At 51.9% G+C, this 21868-nt stretch overlaps 1 protein-coding gene and 1 long non-coding RNA gene across 4 annotated transcripts in view; one reads left to right on the forward strand and one right to left on the reverse strand.

Annotated features, from left to right (window-relative positions):
• ALPK3 (alpha kinase 3) overlaps positions 1–21868 on the forward strand; it is a 59822-nt gene that overhangs the window by 4175 nt on the left and 33779 nt on the right. The window contains exons 2-3 of one of the 3 annotated variants that reach the window (XM_075006457.1): positions 11030–11068; positions 16554–16675. The exons of 1 other annotated variant lie outside the window; for it this stretch is intronic. In XM_075006457.1, the coding sequence (XP_074862558.1) occupies positions 11030–11068; positions 16554–16675 (161 nt within the window). The remainder of the gene's footprint in view (positions 1–11029; positions 11069–16553; positions 16676–21868) is intronic. One more of the 3 variants, XM_075006458.1, reaches the window with a different exon arrangement.
• Positions 11099–17750, reverse strand: LOC142019484 (uncharacterized). The gene is made up of 3 exons (XR_012647097.1): positions 17513–17750; positions 16882–17114; positions 11099–16027 (listed from the first exon to the last, which is right to left on the reverse strand). It is a non-coding gene; the product is annotated as an uncharacterized LOC142019484 (long non-coding RNA).

Consider the following 21868-nt stretch of genomic DNA (forward strand, 5'->3'; position numbering starts at 1 on the left):
TATTTTTGTATCTGAAATTAGGAATATTGACTATGTATTCAAGTGTGTTCTATGCCTGGAGAATGGCCAGTAGGCAGAACACAGTCAGCCCAGATGCCTGGTGAGACAGGCTGTTTGAAAAACAATTGGTCTTGCAGTAATCTCCCACCGGGAAATCTTCCTGAGGACATACAAACAGCTTTTGCATCATGGTTACCAGGGCATGTAACCAAATCCCTTGGTACGGGACTCCATGCTGGAGTAATACCAGTGTTTGGTCACTGAAAGGCATGGAGACAAAGAGTTCTCACAACATGCAAAATCTCTTTCAGGCACGCGAGTGACAACATTATGGTTCTTCACTGACTTTCAACGTAGGAAAACTCCTGGAAACACCTGAGGAACAAGAACTGACCTGGGGGGAAGCATCAGACGCAGCCTAGAGGGTTTCTAGCCTATGAAAGGAATACTTGAGGTTTTTTAGGTTCAAACAAGGGCAGCTGACTCCTCAAGAATCTGCAGATTGTTTGCATCATCATTTAGCATCTTAATTTGCAGCTCGGATCCAATTTCTTTAGTATATTAAACTTAAGTTGCATTTGTTTTATTTGCTAGGTAATCTGCTTTGATCTGATTGCTACCACTTATAATCATTCCATATGTCTCTTTTGTAGTTAATCAACTTGTTTTGTCTCCTCTAGAAACCAGTGTGCAGAAGTCATAACTTGGGGCAAAAAAGCTGTTTGTTTCCTCCTCACATGGAGGGAAGGGGGGAACGTCACGAGCTTAGACTGGACAGTTCTTTGGCAGAGGTGGAGAGAGAACGCACAACATTCTCTTTCTCCCGGCATTCACCTGCCTCATTCGTGGCTCCCCTTATTTCTGTATCAAATGGGGCAGGGTCCTACAGCCAGCAGGTGTACAAGCACTATCCTGCTGTGATTTAGGCCTTAAGTGCTGCCCATCATGAGGGATCGCTCCTGTTCCCATCAAAGCTGATGGCAACATTCCCTCGTCTTCTATAGGGTGGGATCAGAGTCTGAATAAAGCAAAGTATTGCGTACATGTGGGCGGAGCGGGGAGGAAAATAGTATGTGATCATGTCATTAAAGACCATTTCCGCACAGTATGGAAAAGGAAGTGAACCGTGATACCGTGTCGCTCGTCAGTGACAGTTACTCAGGGAAGTCCAATCTAGATGAGACTAAGGAACTTCAGAACGATCTAAAAAGTTAGGTGAGCAAATAGCCAAACGTCAGACTGTTGGCACCATTAGCACAAGCCAGCCAAGCGGGAAATGCAAAGAAGAGGCTGGGCACGTCGGTCCCAGATCCACAAAGGTGCTGAGGCGCCTGGCTCACAGGCTTGAGGGAGAATCCGATCTCTGTCCAGGATTCCTAGCTGTTAACCCTCTCCCACCGCTAACCTGGCTTAGGTGTCATTCTCATGGAGAGCCAGAAGGGGTACCCCTTCCACCCCACTGTGTGCTCATGAAGCCAAGAGCCCAGTGCTAGTGTAACCGACCCACCTGCTGGGGAGCAGTGTCACCCAGACCACTCAGAGTGAGGAAGAGACTGTAAAATGAAGGTGAAAGACCTGGTTGTAATTCAACAGGCTGAGAATCCAGGTGTCCATGTAGTTCCTGAAAAGCAAACACAGCTTCCTTATTTAGAGAAGTTCCTTCTTCAACAGTTTGGCTTTTATAAGCTCCTGAGGGAGTTTGGTTGGTTAAGGAACCAGCTGCAGAAGGAACTTAACATCCTTGCAATTAGGGATGTGAGGATTTCAGTGTGTTGCCATTGTCTGGAAAACATCCCAAGCTCGGAAAAGTAGGTGGACCATTCTTCACTCCAAAAGCATAAATAGTGCTTCAAGAGATGGTCTCTAGATTGTAGGTTTCTGGAGCAGAGACCTCTTTTTATTCTGCCCTGTGCGTAGCACAAGGAGGTCCTGGTCTCTGACCGGGTTGTGTTTTCAGGGCTCTTCCAAAAAAAAGACCTGCCAATATCCAGCAGCTACATCTGGAATGGTTAAGTGCTGTGAGCCTGAGAACGGGTGTTGAATCCATCTGTGGGAAGAGACAGAAACTGACCTCGTTTATAAAGCTCCGAGATCTAGAGATGGAAGGCTCTATATAAGCACTAGGTATTCTAAATTGGTCGTGCATCTTCCTTCTGGAATTGTTCAAGTGTCAAAACCTCTGAATTTTAGCCTTCCTGTGGGATTGTGATAAGCAGCAATGGCCACAGAGACTCTGAATTGTTAACCCCATCCAACCCGTCCAGCACCTGGACCTCTCCTGTCTGATGGAGGGGTGCTGGACGGTCTCGGAAATGTATCAATGGAGTGTTCTGTCCCAGCCCTTGCAGTACAAGGACATTCTGTAACTGGACAGAGGAGAGTTTGTCGTCGCTGCCAGCCTCTTCCCGCACAGGCGCAGCAGTTGGAAGGGGTGTATATTGCGGCATGGGGTTGACCCCCACCTTAACAATAATTGATTCCTCGCACTTCACGTCCTAATTCGGGGCTAGGACACGTGCCCAACGCAGTGGTGAACTCCACCACAAGCCTGTCAGTTTGTCTCACCCTGTTCGTGCGATATTTAGTTAACAGTTTTGGGTTCTGGGACAGTTTTACCCAATTTTTACCATCAGGTTAACTGGGAGCAAGAAAACACTACCCTCTGCTTTAGTCTCCATAATCCTGTGGAGATGGGTTATGGCTGTGTTACAGGCTGGATATATGATCAGGAAAGATGTCACAGGGCTGAGTTTGGGTGCCACAGGCAACCTTAGCTGTTTGGCTGAAGACTTTTCAGCGCACTGGTGACGTTGAACCCTTAACTTTGAATTGTGGGATGCAAACCAAACACCATGCGCGCTCTGAATTGAAAATAACGTCTGCAGAAAACGTCTTCTACTCCTCATTGAGTTCTAATTCTGACATTCCTTTTGTGACCTCAGACAAGTCTCTCAACCCATTTGTGTCTCCATTTTCCAATCCATAAAATGGCAAGCGATACTCCCGGAAAAACATTCTGTAAAGCTCTACTGATAACGTAGAACAACAAGAAGTTCTGAGGCGCCTTATAGACTAACGGACATTTTGGAGCATAAGCTTTTGTGGGCAGAGACCCACTTCATCAGACGCATGAGTCACCTACCACCCGACACTGGAAACCATGAAGGGTGTGAAACAACTACTACCCATTTTCAGCAAGGACCCTATCCTGAAAGAAATCTTTCTTGAACCCCTGCAAAGAGCCCCCAGCCTCCAAGTTCATCAGAAGCAACACCCACAGACTAGGACACATCCTCGCAGTGCAGCACCAGGTCGCGTCAGAACAGCAGAGGTAAAACCTTCAGACAGATCTCCATTGCTATAATGCTCAACACACCTTTTGAGAGGGGTGGGTCCTGCTGTGCATGCCTATCACGTCAGGGGATGCACCACATCCGATGCCCTAAGCCCCCCGAGCACAACTATGTGGGTAAAACCGGACAATCGTTAAACTCACCCAGGAAAATAAGAGCCAACACCTCATCACTTGAGTGTGAACACCTTTCATGAAGCAGTCACTCTGATCTAGCCGACCTCATCCTCAAAGGGAACCTGGTCAGTAGTGTAAAACAGGAGCCTGGGAGCTTAAATTCAGAGCTCTGCTAGACACTAAACATAAGGGACTGAACAGACACTGGATTCATGGCTTAGTAGAGCAGGTAGCTGGCATTGCTCTGGTCCCTGTGGGCACAGGGCAAGGGGTGGGAGATGCTGGGGGTTGCAGGGCAGGGCATGAGGGGGTTTGGAGGTGTGGGGAGCCTGCCAGGATGGCAGGGTCCATGCTGCCTGGCCAGCGGCTGCTTCCCAGGGATGGTGGGGGCCACACTGGCTGGCTGGTGGCTGCTTTCCCAGGTCAGCACATGCCGGCTTGCTGCTTCTCCCATGGCTAATCTCGAGTATAACTCTCCCGGCTATCAGACCCGTCGCTTTCTGTGTGATAACAGTCTCATTCCATGCACATCCCATTGTCCCAGCACAACCAGGCCCAGACCTTGCTTGAAGTTGTGATAGGAGGAGGCTGCGTACCAAATTTGGTGGTCTTCGCTCTTATTGTTTAGGAGGAGCTCTTGAACAAACAGGCTCACGGACAGACAGACAGACACACAAACGCTCTCAGCTATATGGTAGATTACAGTAATCTGTAACTTAACCCCTTGTTTTATGACTGCAAAGGGCAACTCTACCTTGAATGATGCCTTAGAACGGAGGTTCTTTCCTTTTCCTTGAGCCCCCACCCCGACCCCAGCATGCCATAACTCCTCCACTGCTCGCCTGTGTCACAACTGCTTTTCCCCATCTAAAAGCCTGGGCCGGCATTAGGGTGTAGCAGACAGGGCAACTGCCTGGGGCCCACACCACAGGGGGCCCCCAAGATGCTACATTGCTCAGGCTTTGGCTTCAGCTGTGGGTGGTGGGGCAGGGCCCAGGCTTCAGCTCCGTATAGTGGAGCTTCACTTTTCTAACTTGGGCCCAAAACAAAGTCAATGCTGCCTTGCTCGGCAGATCCCCTGAAGCCTGCTGAAGGCACCGCCAGGGGGCCTCAGACCACTGGTTGAGAACTACAGCTTTGGTATGCAGGGTGAACCTCTCTAGTCCGGCACACAAACTCACTGGTGGACGAACACTTATCATGGGTGGCCAAGTTTCCCGTGGTTCCATAAAGTCCGTTTACAGCCACCAGTCCTGACTCTCTGTTCTGGGCTGGTATTTAACTCTCATTTACCCCCAAGTGTCTTCTAATAGCCCAGTAAGCTGTGGAGGTGTTGGTAACACTGCGAGACAATATTGACCTCCTGTGGTGCGGCACATTCTCTTGCCTGGCACGTCAGGTCCCAAGGGTGCCAGACTAGAGAGGTTCAGCCTGTATATGGTAACTGCTTCAGCTAAACAGCCTCTTTTACCTTATGTTTAGCTCTGTGGGGTACCTTTCCCGCAGCTGAAGAAGAGCCCTGTGAGTTGAAAGCACGTCTCTCTCACCAACAGAAGTTGACCCAGCAAAAGATATTCCCTCACCCACCCTGTGTCTCTTAACAAAATCGAGGGTAGTTCCAGGACAGTAGAGAGATCAGTAAATGTTTGTTCTGGCTGCTGGGTCTATCCCTTCCACTCCTACCTTTCTATGATCCTATGCTTGTCTGTTTCCAGTAGCGTTAACCTTGCAGGCAGAGAAGTTCAAATGTAATCTTAAACCGTGCAGTCTGCATGTGCCAAGCAGGATCACGTATCAGAGTGCAGTCAAGCAGACCCAACTATGTCTAGTGTTAAAGTAATCATCCAGGAGATTCCCACCTTCTCCCTCCAGAGAACGAAATCCTAGCTTCACGTTGTGTGGGCCCTACTCAGATCTTCCGACCTGGCGGCCAGTGGCCCTCCCGTAGACAACGTGTTCGGGAGCTCTGAATCTTGTCCTCACCACCCAGCGACTTGCTCCCTTCCTCCTTCCACTCAGGCAGCCGAGGCCACTTAGATGAGCTGCTGGCTGGGGTGAAATTTGTTGGTGCTGCTGTGTTCGCTGCAGCCCAGGCAACTTGCTAACCAGCAGTAGTGTCTAAAGGCACATGTAGCATGAAGCCAATCTACAGAGCGGTGTATCAAGGTTTTCCCCTCCCCAGCTTCCGTCTATTCTTCTATGTAAGATTGACCAGGAAGAAGAATGAGCTTAAATATGTAACTAAATGGTGGGGACTAGCTGAAGCAGATATTTTTGGATGGAGGGAGAAATTCTGTTCTACCAGCAGACTTAAAAGTACCCACTGCAATTGATTGCATTTTAAACAAAAAAAACTTGTATTTTCACATACCTGGGCAGTAGCGTCAACAGGTAGCAATAGGTTGTTCAGTGCTGTGTTTATAAAAACGGAGTGCCTTCAATGACTCAGCCTCCTTGGCAGGTGGTACACTTGCACATAACAGAAGGCTTCTCCTGCACCTTAAATGCGAGAAATCCCCCACCTTCTACACGACAGATGGTGCTTATGGATAAATCAGGTTTATAGCGGGAAGGAGGCTGTTGTCAAGACTCTTGCTTGATTTGGTTGCAGAAGTTGGAAAGCAGGTGACAGGAGGGTGCAGGAAGAAACAGGATTGTCTTGCACCTAAGACTGGTGAATGCCACAGAGGAAGCCTTCCCATTTCTGCCTCTGCTACAGTTTGAACATGTTGCTAGGTGAGACCAATATTTTCACAGTTCCGTGGCATGGAAATCTGTTGTCTTCTGCCCTGGAGGGAGCTGTCAAGCTAATGCATGAGACAGGAAGTGCCAATGACATCAGCAAAACCAGAGAACTGGACACTACACGGAATGCTGCCAAACACTTGAAGGGAACAACCGAAAACATTTTCCCCCATCTGCTTTTATTGCTGACGAGGCTCTTGGCTGCTGGAAGGTCCAGAATTTCTAGTCGCAAACTTATTTTCAAGTTGCGAATGACCTTTTTGCCCTCCCTAGTCTTCGGCGGATGCTCACGAGGGGACGTCACCACACTTAACAAGTCCCAGTGAAGCCGTTTGCAAAAGCAAATGACCTCTAAGTCAAAGGGGGTTTTGTTCCTCTTTTTGCAGGTGGCAACAACGGGGCTCTGCCTCCACAAATGGGAACGCTGGCATACTTGGCAGAGGCTGCTTTCGGAGGCTGTCTTGTACCACTTTCTGAGCACTAGCCTTTGAGTGCCCGTTTCCTCGCGACTCAGGGTGGAAAGGCTCCGGCGTGATTTTAGAAGCTCAGGGGGAGGACTGATGGTTTTGAACATTTGTCCTTAGTTGCATTCTTCCCTCGTAACGGCTTCCCAAAATGAAGAGGGAGCTTTTCTGGCTCTTTCGTCCTGTGGTGGGGCCTCCTGCTCTGCCCTTCTTCCACGGGGTCCCGCCTCGTAGCCGCTCTGCCCTAACCCTTAAAGGTCGGGCTCAGCAGCTTGGTCACTCAGGCCTCAGCTGCCTAGGCACTCACAGTCATTGCCTGACTCCCTGGGGCACTTCCCCTGTGACACCATGCACTTTCTGGGCCTCTACCTCAGGGCTTGCAATCTGGCAGGAGTCAGGCTGGAATCTTCTCCAAGCACCCTTATTCTGCCCAGCACTGCCCTCCCTTAGATGCTATCACTCACTCAGGGAGCTGGTCTTGCACTTTCCCTAGCTAGGACCCCACTCGCCCATCTCTGCTGGAGCAGCTGTTTTTATGCCAGGCTGCTCCAGCAAGCTGCTCTCTGATTGGCTCCCTCCCAGGAGCCCTTCCCTCATTGGCTGGTGGAGATGTGCAGGCTCCCTCCAGCCTGCCTTAACCCCTTCCTTGCAGTAGTGGAGCAGACACCCCATTGCATTTTCCAATCCAAGTATGCAAGGTTAAGAGTTGATTCGATCAGTTAACAAACGCCTAGAGTGAGAAACTATTTCTGATGGTAGAGGCCTCCTTAGCCTGGCAAACAAAGGCAGAACAGGGTCCAGTGGTTGGAAGAGGAAGCTAGATGAATTCAGACTGGAAATAAAGTGCGTACTAAGGTAGATTGGTGAAATTCAGCTAGAGCAGTGTCTCCCAACTTGGGGTCTGCGGGTTGCTGGTGGCCGCTGGGGTATTTGCAGGAGGTCCATGGAAAAAAAATAAGATAAATAAAAATGATCATAGAAAATAAGTTTTAAATAAATTGCAAAATTATAATTATTATTTTTCAATTAAATGTCTTCCAACAATGTTATTAATGGCTGCCCAAAAATCTAGGTTGGGGTTTCCTTTTTCGTTTAATGAAGTGGACATAGCAGCTAGAAATGGCTTTGAAGGGGGGGGGTCCGCAAATAGTTTTTCGGGGGGTGATTGGGGGTCTGCACTGGTGAAGAGGTTGGGACCCCCTGACCTAGGGGTTTGGCAAATACTCTGACGCAAGATTAGGAATCTATCTAAAATACGTACTCTCGCCCATCTTTCCATAGACCCCGTATCTGTCTCCTGTATGGCCAAGCTTCACCTCACTTAAACTCCTTGCTTGTGAAATCAGATGTGAAAATACAAAAGCATCACGCTATGCTATCACCGCCAAATGGTTGACTTTCTCATTTTACCCATAGAATTATAAAAGAAATGAGTTGGAATATGGATAGCATACTTACATTTCAGAGTACAGTAAATATATGGCTTGTCGATACTGCTCTGAAATGTTAGTGTGTACTGACTTCTCTGGTGGTTTATATGCCTGTTGTAAAACTAGGCAAGTATCTAGATGAGTTGATGTGGCCCGTGGAAGACGGCTGCACTGGGTATCCCCATGGATACACCTACCCCAGCTGAGAACCATGGTTCTAGTTCAGCCAGAAGTCATCAGGCTCAACGCAGGACTCGCAGGGTGAGATTTTCTTGTGCAGGACTTCAGATTAGATGATGTTGGTCCTTCTGCCTGTAAAACAGCCGACTCCCCAACCCCAGCCAATCCATCTCTGGCTTAGTACCTTGTTTGCTCATTTACATGTTCCCATCTATTTGGGCACTGCAGAATCTGACATCTCCTCCTGTCCTGTTTTCTGCTGATTATCTTTTGGAAATGAGAAAAGCTGGTGGCGGGAAAGGGTCAGAGGCCAAACTAGTTTATTTTTAGCATGCGAAGTAATTTATCTCCCAATTCCCCTGAGAAAATAGCTGGCACAGGATCCTTTGTTTGCAGCTGAGAGTAGAACAAAGCTTCTGCTCCTCTTGGTTTCTTGCTCTATGGGCGATGTTCCTGCGTAAAATGATGGTATCCGGGCAGCCTGCTCACCCCTGTGTAGGATGAGCGGGAAGTTTCCCAATGGGAGACCCCCAAGTCCCGGTGGGCTATCCCTGTCCTGCTTCATGACAGAATCCCAGTGGCGGGATGTATCAACCCTGCCCAAAGGCCTGAAGCGGTTACCCAGGCTCACCTGGCTGAGGAAGCCCCGCCCCAGAGCCCTACTGAGCATGCTCCAGCTGGAGGCCGGCTATAAAGGCTGGTGGACCTGCTCAGCCAGCGCTGACTATCACTGGAGAAGGAGGTGCCACAGGAGCTCTGGGGGAGGAAGTCACGATGGTCAGTCCGCAAGGGACTGCAGGGGAAGCCCCCAGACCACAGCGAAGGGACGGAGACTGCTAGGAGGAAGCCCGGGACTGGGAATTGTGACCCCCCCCCCTCCCCCGGGAGTTCGGTGTGTTGTGCTGGGATTCCCCGCTGAGCTGGTACTGGACCACTCCACTGCTGCCAGGGTCCTGGCCTGGGACCCAATGGAGAGGGAGGGCCTGGGCCCTCCCTACGCCCTCCTCATATATGTGGCTCTACACCTATTGTATGGCTCGTGGCTGCTAGGCTGTACTACCCTGACCACAGGGGGAAGAGCAGGGGGCTTTAGCTGTTAGGCCACACGATGCTGAGAGAGAGGGTAGCAATGGACTCTGGCTATTAGGCTACTCTGCCCTGAGAGCAAGGGATCTCTGGTTCGAGGTGCGCCTTGGCAGTCCCCATAAGAGTGGTGTGCCCGGACAGGGAGCTGCGGAACATTTCGGCGTAACTTCTCGGAGCTCCGAACATCCAGGGAAGAAGCCCCTGCATCTACCAATCGACTGTCCTTCAGTTCCTCTGCCAGTGGTTGCAGAGCCAGCCTCCCCCTTGTGCCGTGTTTTATAAACAGTTGTGTGCCCTTCGGGGAGAACCCCGGATGTCAGTTTGAAGACTGATGGCTCTCCCCGCCCAGAAACAGACTTCCCTACTGATGCTCCGCACCAGCTGTTGGCCTGTTTCTGAACCTCTCCGGGATCACTTGGCTGAAGGGGTGGTGGGGTTTTGCAAGTCGTAAGCTTGCTGCCTGGGGCTGAGTGAGTACCTTCACAAATCATGGCTCTCCAGATAGTGCAGCAAGGACGGTACTGGAGGGGAGAGGGTTGGCCACTGTTTAACATGCAAAGCTCCTCTGCTTGCCTGCTCGGGGAGGTCCTGGTGGCCAGGAGGGTTCCAGCTCATTTTTTTTTTTCTTCTGTGGATGGAATAATTTTTGTTCCGTGCGCCAAGGCATATGAGGATGTGCACCACCAATAGAAACGTGCTGCCGGCTGTGGGCCCTCTGCTAATAAGCTGGTCAGCATTTGAATCTCTCCTGGGTGGCTGCCCGAGCGGTCAGCTGGCAGGGAACACTGGCGGCCAGGTGCCTGTAGCGAAGCTCTGTGGAAGCAGCGGAGAAGATGGCAGGGGAGGAAGAAGCAGGTACTGATAGTAGCTGTAGTTCTCAAGTATGTGGCTGCCTCCGAGCTAAGCTCCCCTCCCGCCCCTATGTTTCTGCAGCTGGAGTGGCAGAGGGAAGGTTGGGAGGGGGCATTCACACCTTCAGCCTGTGTGGGGTGTTGGGCTCCAGGGAAGGGCACAGGCCCCATAACTGCCAAGTGCTGCTCCGAAATGGTTCTGTGGGCAGGGCGTGACTGCCTGGAGACAAAGCATTTGGAGAACAGGCTCTGCTCCTGGTAAGTAACTCTGCTGCACCCCGCAGGTGCCGGGGTCCGCGTGCGGCGTGTTTTGGGAACCAGTTAGCCGTGGCGGGAATGGAAACCAGGGAAGTGTCTGTGAAACCCGCTCACCGTGAGCTTTTCTGCTTCCTTCGACGGGCCAGTCCCGGCCCTGAGCTTGGACGTGCAGGTTGGGTCAAGCACCGCCGCTCAGCCGCTCGTTGGCTCTCAGTACGTTGGCTGCTCCGGCTGGCGGTCGGGTCCATTGCCCAGAGTACCTTTGGGGAACGCGGTTTCCTGCTGTGCACGCCCAGCTGTGGAGTGGGCAGGGGCTGCTCTGGTGCTTGTGGGGGTTCTAGCCCCTCGGACTCGCATAAAATATTCTTACCTTTACCCTGCCGTTAACGACCATTTTATTTCACAGCCGCGGTTACAATTTACAGCCTGGCTTGCGTGTCCCGGCAGGCAAGGTGACGTCTCATTAATATGTCTCCATAACAGTTTAATTCCTGCTTTTCTCCCATGCCTTTTGGTCTAATGGTTTTGTTTGCTGTTTCTGCTTAGCTTATCAGGCAACAGATTATCTCCCTTCAGCTTTGGAAGGTAAACCAGTATTCCGCTAAACTTCTCTGACCCACCCCTTTCCTGGATCTGTGACTTGGCATGACTAACCTTTGGTGCTGGCTGAAAAGAGCCGGGTACTTACATAATACTCACCCGTCAGATTCTGCATGCATGAGTGTCATATTGCTCAAAGTGCAACCAGTAAGACTTGTGTTTGCTGCACAGTTCTGGGAGACGCGAGGACTGTCTGTCCGCCCGGCTGATAGGGCGGAGGAGGAGAGCTGTTCCCCTATTTCTTAGTATTAAAGAGAGACTTTCCCACAGGGATACACCTTGGAAAACAGACGTGCCACCTTGCTCAAATAAGAGCTCTCCTTTCCCCACAAGCTGCCTCTGCAACTCAGATTCTCCTGGGCTGGACTCTGCAGTGAAGCTGTAGATCTGTTATCAATGAAACTGTTGTGAGGTCAAAGCTGGCACTATTGTTCCCCTGTGAAACCAAATAGGAGAGGATGCGGGGGTACGGGGGGTGTCCTCCTAGACTCTAGGATTGCTGCCAAAAGGGGTAAGGAAAGAGAAACACCAAGAGACACCTCCTGGAAAGGGGAAGAGATTTTCCAAGTCTGCTTTGTTCAGAGGGTTCCCTAATATCCAAGTCCCTTTTTAATGCAAAAAGGCTATTGAACTGCCGTCCTTTTGAACTTCCTTCCAGCATCAGCTCAGTTCACGTGCTCCTGATCTGCCAGTGCAAACCATGGGCAGGTATGGGAAGGACCAAAAGCTAACAGCTCCCATTGATGCACCGAGAAATTTCAGGAACACTCAGCAAACAGGTACATCAGTGTATGAAGCAGCTCGAATCAGGAAGGCATTGCTGTGGCCAAAGGGTAAGGGGATCATGTGGCTCTGTCAGAGATTCAAGGAGCAGCTGGAGAAATGACCTAAAACTTGGAAGCCTCTAAAAAAAACAAATCTCCAGCCTTGCCCAGCAGCTACTGCAGGTCTTGCTCCTTTGAAGAAGATTAAATGGGCCCCCAAGGCCGCAGGGGTAGCAGCACACTCTGTCTGATTAGCCCCTTCCACTTGCAGAGGCCCAGCCTCTGGTGCTCTGGCTTTGATTCAGCTGTCTTTGGAGTCTCACCGCTGGCAGTGGAGGGCCAAGTTTATCCCTAGTGCCATCCACTCCACCTCAGTGGAGTTCCGCAAGGTTTAAACTTGGCCATGGGCTGCGGTGTCTGCTTCGCTGCCTGGGGAGGTTCCCTGCCACTGGCCCCTAAGCCGCCCCCCTCCCACCCCCCATTGGTTGCTCATTGGGCACTCTGGCCTGAGCTGCTGCTGGGGTTCCTCCCGATGTTGCCCCCTCCATGGGAGTGCCTGGGTTGCAGCTCCAGCCCCGTGAGGCTGCTGAGGGATGCTGGCCCAGGCCCGGCATAGCTGCTTCTCCTCCATGGAGTTGCTGGGGATGTGGAAAGTTGGAAAGTTCTTTGGTCTTCATGTCCACGGAAGTAGAAAACATCTACTGGGACTAGCCCTGCACTCTCACGAATTCCTAATAAGGCCACTAAACTCTGCCCTCCACCCCGACTGCTTCATGGGGCTCACCCGCCGTACCTTGTGGTCAGAAGCTCTTGCTCTTGGTTTGATGGGATAGAGACAGCTGCGTGTGGTCAGAGCTATGCGCAGATTTCAGTAGCTGCCCCATGACTGTACGCAGGGCGCTGCCTGCTAGGGCCACGATCCCAGGAACAGCCTGGCTCAGCATGATTAACATGAACATGCTGAGCAGACGCACGGGCCCAGACTAGAACCTGTTTCTTCCCACTGGTGTTGGAATATTTGATTCAAGGAGTTGCTTTTCTCTAGAGAGGGGCCAGCTGTGAAACTTGGATTCCGGCTTTCACCCGCTTTCTTCACTGTCCCCCACAGTCTGCCAAGGGGACAAGCATGCGGTGCTTTTTAACATGGCTAAATGGAGAAGTATACAAACTTTGGGACTAACCACGTAAGCCATCCTTGTAGGACAGAGGAGTCTGTCCTGCGAAGCTGTGACTCTGCAAACCATTTGGGGCTTAGGGTGGATGATCAACAGAATTTGAGCCCTGAGTCTGACACTGCAGCCCAAAGTACTAATGAGATTATTTTTCAGTGAATGAACAGGGGAATCTTGAAAAGGAGCAGAGGGCGTTGGAGCTCTGTACTTGGTAGTCCTGCAACGGCTGCTGGAATACTGCAGAAGGGGGCATAGTGGACCACAAGCTGAGTATGAGTCAGCAGTGTGACGCTGTTGCAAAAAAAGCAAACAGGATTCTGGGCTGCATTAACAGGAGTGCTGTGAGCAAGACAGGATAAGTCATTCTTCTGCTCTGCTCTGCGCTGATTGGGCCTCAGGTGGAAGATTGTGGCCAGGTCTGGGACCCACATTTTAGGAAGGAGGTGGAGAAACAGGAGAGGGTCCAGAGAAGAGCAACTAATAGGATTAAGGGTTCAGAAAATGTGACCTAGGAGAGAAGATTAAAAGAACTGGGTTTGGTGAGGTTTGGAAAAGAGAAGGCTGAGAGGGGACATGATAGCAGCTTTCAAGTACCTAAAATGGTATTCCGAGGAGGATGGAGAAAAGTTATTCTCCTTAGTCTCTGATGATTGGACAAAAACTGCAGCAAGGGAGGTTTAGGTTGGACATTAGGAAAAACTTCCTAACTGCCAGGTGACTAAGCACTGGAATAAATTACCTGCGGAGGTTGTAGAATTTCCATCACTGAAAATATTTAAGAGCAGGTCAGATAAATATTTAACGGGGGCAGTCTAGACAGTGCATGGTCCTGCTGTGGGGGCAGGGACTGGACTCTATGACCTCTTGAGGTCCCTTCCCCCTTGAGGTCTCAAGGTCCCTCTTGAGGTTCGAGTGTTCTATGATTCTATGTCCACAGCTGAAGAAGGATGTTGGGGGAAAAACTGGAGAGGGTTCAGAGATAACCTAGGAATATGATTGATTAAATTACTTAGAGGAGTAGACCTTGTTCCTTGTAGTGATACATTCAATGAGCTCCCTATATTTAGCTCAACAGAAAGAAGGTTAAGGGGTGATGCGATGCTGATCTGTGAGGACCGGTAGGGGGCACAGCTAGCTACCAATGGGCTCTCAGTCGAGCAGACAAAGGTGTAATGTGATCGAGTGGCTGGAAACTGTAGCTAGACGTGTTCCATCAGGAAGCAGGGTCTGACTTTTTAACAGCATTGTTAGTCCCTCGGACAATTTCCTGATGGGCCTGGTAGGGTGTCCGTCACGGACCATTTTTAAATCTGGCTGGACGTCTGTGGGAGAGATCTGCTTTGGGGAAGTCCTATGGCCGGAGTTACGCAGGATGCCAGACTAGCTGTTCACAGTGGTCCCCATCTGGCCCTGGCCTTAGGGAATCAGCTGCTAAATCTGAAGGTGATGTCGGTCTCTCTTGCTGTGCGAGCTCCTTAGGCAGCTGTCACGGCTCGGGGGCCTGACGGAGGGCTCAGCTGCGTCTCCAAACTTGGTGTATCCCTTTATTCTTTAAGAATGTCATGACGTGAGGGCAGGTGATGAAAGACATGACATGTTCAGCCCTTGGGGCTGAACTTCGCTCACTGTGAACAGGTCAGCGGCGGAGCCAGCTTCCTGCCTGTGACCTAGGGGGACCCCCGAAGATTCAGGGGAGTACAGGCTCCTGAGCCCTTCCATTTGCCCCCAATGCTGAGACTGTCCCCCGTCCCCCAGAGACCAGCTAGCACCAGTCACAGAGCTGTCGGGAACCTCTCCTGCATGGTTGTGGAAGCTGAGCACTGTTTTGAAGGTGGTGGTGCTGCTGCATGAATGGGTGTTGCTAACTGTCTTGGTCTTTTTCTCAGAGCCCGAGCTCCTGGAGTCCTGAGGATTTCGCATTTTAAGAGAATAAATTTCTACCCTTCCTGGTTTCAGAGGATAAACCTGATAATCTGGTCCCTAAAGGCCACTGCAGGCCAGAAGGCAAAGAGCTTAATTTTAAAAACGCCAGGAAATTTTACAAACTATTGAAGCAAATCTCAGACAACCTGGGGCCTGACTTAAAACTCCTTAGTCCGTATGAGCCTAGCACCACTGAATCAACACAGCCAGCATCCATTCAGTGCTACCCATGAATAGCTCTGAGGTGCTCTGTGGCTCCTTGGACAATTCAGGCTAGTACGTCAGTCTGAACTCGCTGTGGCCGCACGTGAGCTTACATGAAGTAGGGCCCCATATGCCTAGGTCAGGGGTAGCCAAGCACTTAGAAACGAAGAGCCCAAATAGCTGGGGATAGAGTGCAAAGAGCCATGTATTGTATAGTTATTTGCTACATCTCTATGTCATACGTGGCTCAATGCCCTCCTGAGCCCTGACTCTAATGCAGTCATCCACCCCTTTCCCAGAGCCAGGCACCCCCGGCCTCCCTCTCCTGCCTCCAGCGCTAACCCAATGCTGGCAACTCACTGGGGCGGCTGCAGCTCGCTTCTCCCTCCGGGTGAACAGTCCCGGCCCGTGGCTCTGAGCAGGAGCTGCATCTCATTGCTCAAAGAGCTGCATGTGGCTCGAGATCTGGGGGCTGGGCCTCCCCTAGCCTAGGTGCTGGGGCAGGAAGTCATGCCAGTTTCACCCAGGCACCCTGGAGGTGCAACCCACTCAGAACCTCCTGGAGGCAGGAGGGTGTGTACGAATAAAGAGCTGTCGTGGGAGCATGATGCCCTAAGGGCCTTTGGAATAAGGGGCTTGTCAAAGGGACCCCATCCATTCCAACTTGTCCCCAGACTTCCTCTCCCGTAAATCCTAAACCAGTGGGAAAATGCCCAGCGTTCAAATGCAATTCGAACAAAAAGGCGACGACTCCCCGTGCAGCACGAGAGACGCTCTCATTCCAAGTCTCAACTGGCCTTGTCCGTGCGAGGAACTAGTTGGCTGTATTAGCTGTCCCCAGCTCCAGCAGTGAAGCAAAGTCTGAACCCCGGGTGTGAATGCTGGGGAGGGAATTTAAAAGGAGAGCGTTAGAATCCAGAGAGAGGCCAAGAGGGACGTCTGCAGGCAGGTGTGGGGTTGTTACAGATTTAAGGCCAGAGGGGAAGATCAGACCATCCGATCTGATCTCCTGTAAATCACAGGCTGCCAGCACCTGCACATTTAAACCCTGCGACCAAAATTAGATGAAAGCGTAACTGTTCTGGCCCACAGGCAATAACTGTTATGTGCCACAGCCAGAGACTAGCAGGGATGGAGAGGTACCGATGCCTGGAGCCCCCCAAGGGCAGGGAATTAGGGAGTCAGACCCAGATAATCCTGGCAACTGACCCACGCCCACATGCTGCAAAAGAAGCTTATTGCCAGTCTGAACCGGAGGGGTGGTGTGATTTGTTCCCAGCCTCATGTATGGAGATGACGTAGACCCTCACCTGCAGGCACGAACCCGCCAGCCAACAAGCGGGAAGCCTTCACTGTGCTGCGAGAAACCTAATCCGTGCTCTAAGAAGCCCTTCTCGATTCTTTTAGGAGCACCTTCTGCACAATCATTGCTCAGCTGACTGAGGAGACCCAGCCACAGTTCGAAACTACCCTCACATCTCGCGCGGTGTCTGAGGACTCTGATGCCAAGTTCACATGCATAGTAACAGGTAATGATGCTGGCAGTGAAGTGACCTGACCCACCCCTGTCCCATCCATTGCTGCTCCTGGTTAGTAATCCTCAAAGAAAGGGGCTGGGGCGGGGTGAGAATACAATGCGTTCTCGTTGACTGGCTGGAAATTGATGCTAGGTATTTCAGCCTGGAAGTAAGGGGTAAAGTTTTTAACGGAGTGATTCATCGTTGGGTTAACTTACCTGGAGCTGTGGTGAAGTCTCCGTCACTGGCGACGTTAAAAATCCAGACTAGATGTTTTTGAAAAGATCTGCTGTAGGAATTAGGTAGGGTTGCAAGTTCTCTGGCTTTTGCAAGATGGTCACAGGCGTGGTCCCTTCTGGCCTTGAAACCTGACGTTCTCTCTGCAGTGTCTGTGCTAGCCCTCCAGCTGCCGGACACAAGGGCTCGCATGACGAATGCTTGCAAATGTGTCCTAAGTGGGAGCAAAAGGCAAATGAAAATAACTTTAAAGTTGATTGGCTAAGAAAAAAATCACAGTTGGGGTGATTCCAGGGGGTTGGATGTTTGGAGTTCTGTCCATTGCAGCTTCCTCACTGATCAGTTACAGCCCAAAAGCTCCCCCAGAATGAAGCCGGGTTAATTTCCTCGAGCAGCCTCTTGGAGGTTTGCTATCTCAGGAACGTGCTGCTGAACAGGGCTCGGTGAGAGAGCCGGTTTTTTGAGCTTTGCTTTTGATCTCGCAAAGGATGTGGTTGCGCAGCAAAGAAAAGCCCAGAGCCACAGACTTGAGGGCTTTAGACTGGCTGGCTGCTTTATTGCTGTGTGGTCTGGAAATTTAGGGCTTCAGCCCAAAGTCCGGGACTTGCCTACCTCACAAGGCCCCAGAGATCTGAGCCTAGAAGTTTGCACCGCAGTCCCTCAGCCTGAAATCCGGGAGCTCAAGTGCTCTGGCGGGGGCCTGCCATGGACTTCTCTTCTGTGTGGAGACATGCTCCCGCGGAGAGCACAGATGGGGTTGGCATGACCATGGGACACCCGTGCTGCTCAACGTGCTGGTCACTGTGTGTCCTCCAGGGTGGGAGCGCGTGTGCTCCGTGAGCCTGGAGATGGAGAGTCGTGTTGGTTTGCACAGGTGCCCTTGCTCTTTGCGTGCCTCCAACCGCGGAGATAAAGGGTGGAGGGGACTGACTCTCTCTCCAGTTTTCTTATTTCCACACGTCCCAGGTTGGAATCTCCAGCGTCCAGAGCTTTGTCCCATTTCTTTATCTGTAAAAGATCCGTATATTTGTAAATAGCTTTCAGAAACATCAGCATGTTAACGTTTATTCAGCGGTTTTCCTTTAACTTTTTGCGCTTTGATAGGTTCGCTTGCCTGCCTGGGTACGCCTTGCCCTCCCGCCTCCCATACCACACAGCTCCAGGCCTTAACATGTACAAGTTCTGCTCTCATTTCGCCCAACCGGTGATGGCCACCGACGTGCTGCCTTGGGGAAGCTACATTACATACATCTCCTACAGCCAGAAGGGACCTTAGGAGGTCATCAGGTCCAGTCCCCTGCCCTCTTAGCAGGGTGAAGCAACGGCCCCCTATGTTTTTTTTCCCCCCAATCTATTTGCCCCGAGCTCTAACTGGCCCCCTCAAGGGCTGAACTCACAACCCGGGGTTTAGCAGGTTGGGTTCAGCTATCCCTCCCCTGATGGCTGGACAGTAAAGGCACAGTTGGACCGGCAGCTGGCAAGGGATGAGAAGGGTAACAAGAAGGGGTTCTACAGGCGTGTGAACAGTGAGAAGGAGATCGGGAAAGGTGGGGGGCTGTTACTGGACGAGGGATGTCACCTCGTGGCAGATGATGTAAGAAAAGCTGGAATACTCAATGCTTTTTTTGCCTCGGCCTTCTCAGGCAAGGACAGCTCCCACGCCGTGACAAGGAGCAGTACCTCCGCCTCCCGTTTGAGCTTCACCTTTAAAGGTCCAGAGAGGAAGCCGTGCTAGTCCATACACTAGCAAAACAAAAAGCGGTCAAGTAGCACTTTAAGGACTAGCAAAATAATTTATTAGGTGAGCTTTCGTGGGACAGACCCAGCAGGCTATGGTCTGAAGCAGTGGGTCTGTCCCACGAAAGCTCACCTAATAAATTATTTGGCTAGTCTTTAAAGTGCTACTTGACTGCTTTTTGTTTTTAAAGATCCAGTGGGGCAGGCCAGGAGGCTGCAGTCAGACTCAGGCTGGGGGTCCTCCCCCAGCCCCGTCTATCGGGCTGACTGAGCCAGGAGTGTACCGCCTGCCATGAGCACTGACTCTGCCCCCTGCGATTCCTTGTTAGGGTCCCCTCAGGACAACAGGGCGCGTTCTCATTAACATGAGAGCAAATCCTCCCGCCAGTCCCCTTTGCAGTCAAGCAGGGCTTCGGGTCAACCCAAGAGGGCAGGGGATGTCCTACGTCTCAGGCGCATGACAAAAAACCCCACAAGTCTGCGGCTCCGGCAGCACCGACCGTGGCCTAAGACAGTGGTGCCGCTCGGAAGTAGCTAAACCCGGCCTGTGATCCCGGGGTGCTGATAAAAGGCAGGTGTTGGCTACCGCTGGAACAAGGAGTCTGTCTTGCTCGAGTGTGATACGCACTGTTATCGCTCCAGCTCCGTTGGTTCCAGCTGGGGGGACCCCTTGCGCTCTGGAAAGAGCCAAGCCTTACACGCTCCTAGGATGTTTTCATTGCCCCGGGTCCTGTGTCTCCGTCCCTCACAAGCAAGGGCCTGACTCCAGTGAGAGGCTTCTCCCACAAGCCCGGTCTCCTATTCCTTCCTCTCATCATGACTTCCCTCGCTGGGGCCATTGCTGCCATGGGCGGGTCCAGAATCCAACTTTTCTCCCTTGAGAGCCTCTGAGCCACCCTGTGAGCCTGGCTGGAGTCCCTAGGGAGAGAAGCTGGAGGCTGAGGCTGCAGCAGCCCTGGGAGCACAGGGCTATGTGGGGGCAGAAGCCCTGCACTTCCCTACGCCAGACAAGGGAGGTGCAACCTGTATTAACATCAGTATCTCTTAAATGTAGACTGCTACAGTCTGGCAAGACTCCTGGCAGCTAAGCTAGCCTGCCCCACAAAATGGGGGGGGGGTGAGAATCCCGGCCTGGAATCTCCCTGCCAGGCAGCTTAGGCCAGGCTGGTGTGCCGCTGTGGTCAGTCTCGGAGGACTGTGTTTGCACAAGCTTTTGTGGTGGCTTCACCCTTCCACGTGGACGAAAGCTCCCACGCGTTGGAATATTATCGTCCAGCTTCCAGGGCCTGGGCTCCCTTGCACGGGAACAGGCTGGGCAGGCTAATCTATTTAATTTACCGCTTGAACACGGTCCCTGGTGTGCCATCCTCTGAGTCACTTGCGGTGGACGGACAGCTCACAGGAGGCCTAGCGCGTCCACGGCCAGATCACACTGTGGCATGCGGTTTCCCTGCAGAGTCCTCTTCTTCGCCGTTAAAATCGTAGCGCACTAGAACGGGGAGGGACCTCATGAGGTCATCGAGTCTAGTCCCCCACCCTCACGGCCAAACCAAGCACCATCCAGAGTCTCTAAACCATCCCTGTTTGATGTCTAACCTGCTCTTAAATATCTCCAGTGATGGAGATTCCACAGCCTCCCCAGGCAACTTATTCCCGTGTTTAACCACCCTGACCCTGAGGAAGCTTTTCCTAATGTCTAACCTAAACCTCCCTTGCTGCAATTGAAGGCCATTGCTCCTGGTCCTGTCCTCAGAGGCCGAGAAGAATGATTTTTCTCTCTCCTCTTTGTCAACCCTCTTTTAGGCACTTGAAAACCGCTATCATGTCACTCTTCTCTTTTCTAAGCTGAACAAACCCACTGTTCTCTAGACCTTTAATTATTCTTGTTGCTCTTCTCTGGACCTCCTCCAATTTCTCCACCTCTTTCCTGAAATGTGGTGCCCAGGGCTAGACATGACACTCCCACCGAGGCAGAGCTCACCGCATTCCTGTTTGCCTTTTTTTTTTTTCCCTTCCCCCAAACCGTATCATGCTGTTGACTCACATTTAGCTTGTGGTCCAATATGATCCCTAGCTCCCTTTCTGCAGGGCTCCTTCATAGACGGTCATTTCCCGTTCTCCCAACACACGCTAATTTCCCAGGCACCGACCGCTTTGCCCTGGAACATGACTGGATCCGAGTTTGGAATGTACAATTCACACGCTCCCCCGCCCACCGAGTTAGACCAACATCTTAGGCCTCTTTTTTTCATTGTCCTTCCAGTAGGAACGGAGCAGGCAGTGGGCACACCTCCCCCTGCGTCTTTGCCCTGTCCCCTCGGCCGATCTGGCGGTTGTGTTACGTGGTGGCAAGTGGTCCTGTTTTCTTGCGGCAAGCTTGTTTGGATGGACTTGGCTCAATGCCTCTGCACCAGCTGGTTCCGAGGTCTTCTCTAAGTGGGCTTCACAGATGGCCCTTGCTTAAAACAGGGCTTCCCAAACCTGCCTGTGGTCCAGAGCGCGTTCTTCCAGATATCGCAGGTGCCCCAAGAGGATTGTGTAACATCCTGGTCACCGTCGTACGCATGGGGAAAATAGCCCAGGAAGTAACAGTCTTTTAATGGCAGCGGAGGAGTCAGTCCCTCAGTGGTCAGCCAGGGCTCCTAGGCTGTAATCGAGGCATCGCTGGGCGAGGTGCCGTGGTCAGGGTCCCAGAGGACGTCTGCAGGAGCCGATTGACTCGGGCTGTCTCCTGGAGCGATGACTCAGAACTCCTGTGCCCTCGCTCCTCCCCCCGACTTTTGCCCATTTCTGAGGAGGAATGCGTGGGCCACTTCCTGCCTGCTGCTCTGGGCACAGCACCTCCACCCGTTAGCTGGGCCCTGCCCGCCTGATGCACCGAGCCGGGGAAGATTTGCCCGAGTTGGCTGGTGGGGGGCTGGTATACAGGGGCCCGACGGCTCCCCCTGGGCAAGGGATGAGGTGGGGGACAGAAGGACCTAGCTCTGCGTCCCTGGAAGGGGCGGGGGCTTGGGCAGAAGGGGCGGGGCCAGAGCATCCAGCCCTCAGTGCTACCTGGAGTGTGGTACTCCCCTGTGAGCTGCAAGTGGCACGTGGCGCAGGGACGGCAGCAGCTGCCAGGAGCCCCAGGCCACAGGGTAACGGCCCCCTTCCCCCCTGCCACCGGATAGTTGGGCCTGCAGATCAAAGTGGGGATACAGTAGCGTGGGAACACATGGGGTGAGCGATGGA

The sequence above is a fragment of the Carettochelys insculpta genome, chromosome 12 (genome assembly GCF_033958435.1).
Source record: "Carettochelys insculpta isolate YL-2023 chromosome 12, ASM3395843v1, whole genome shotgun sequence".
Classification (NCBI taxonomy): domain Eukaryota; kingdom Metazoa; phylum Chordata; order Testudines; family Carettochelyidae; genus Carettochelys; species Carettochelys insculpta.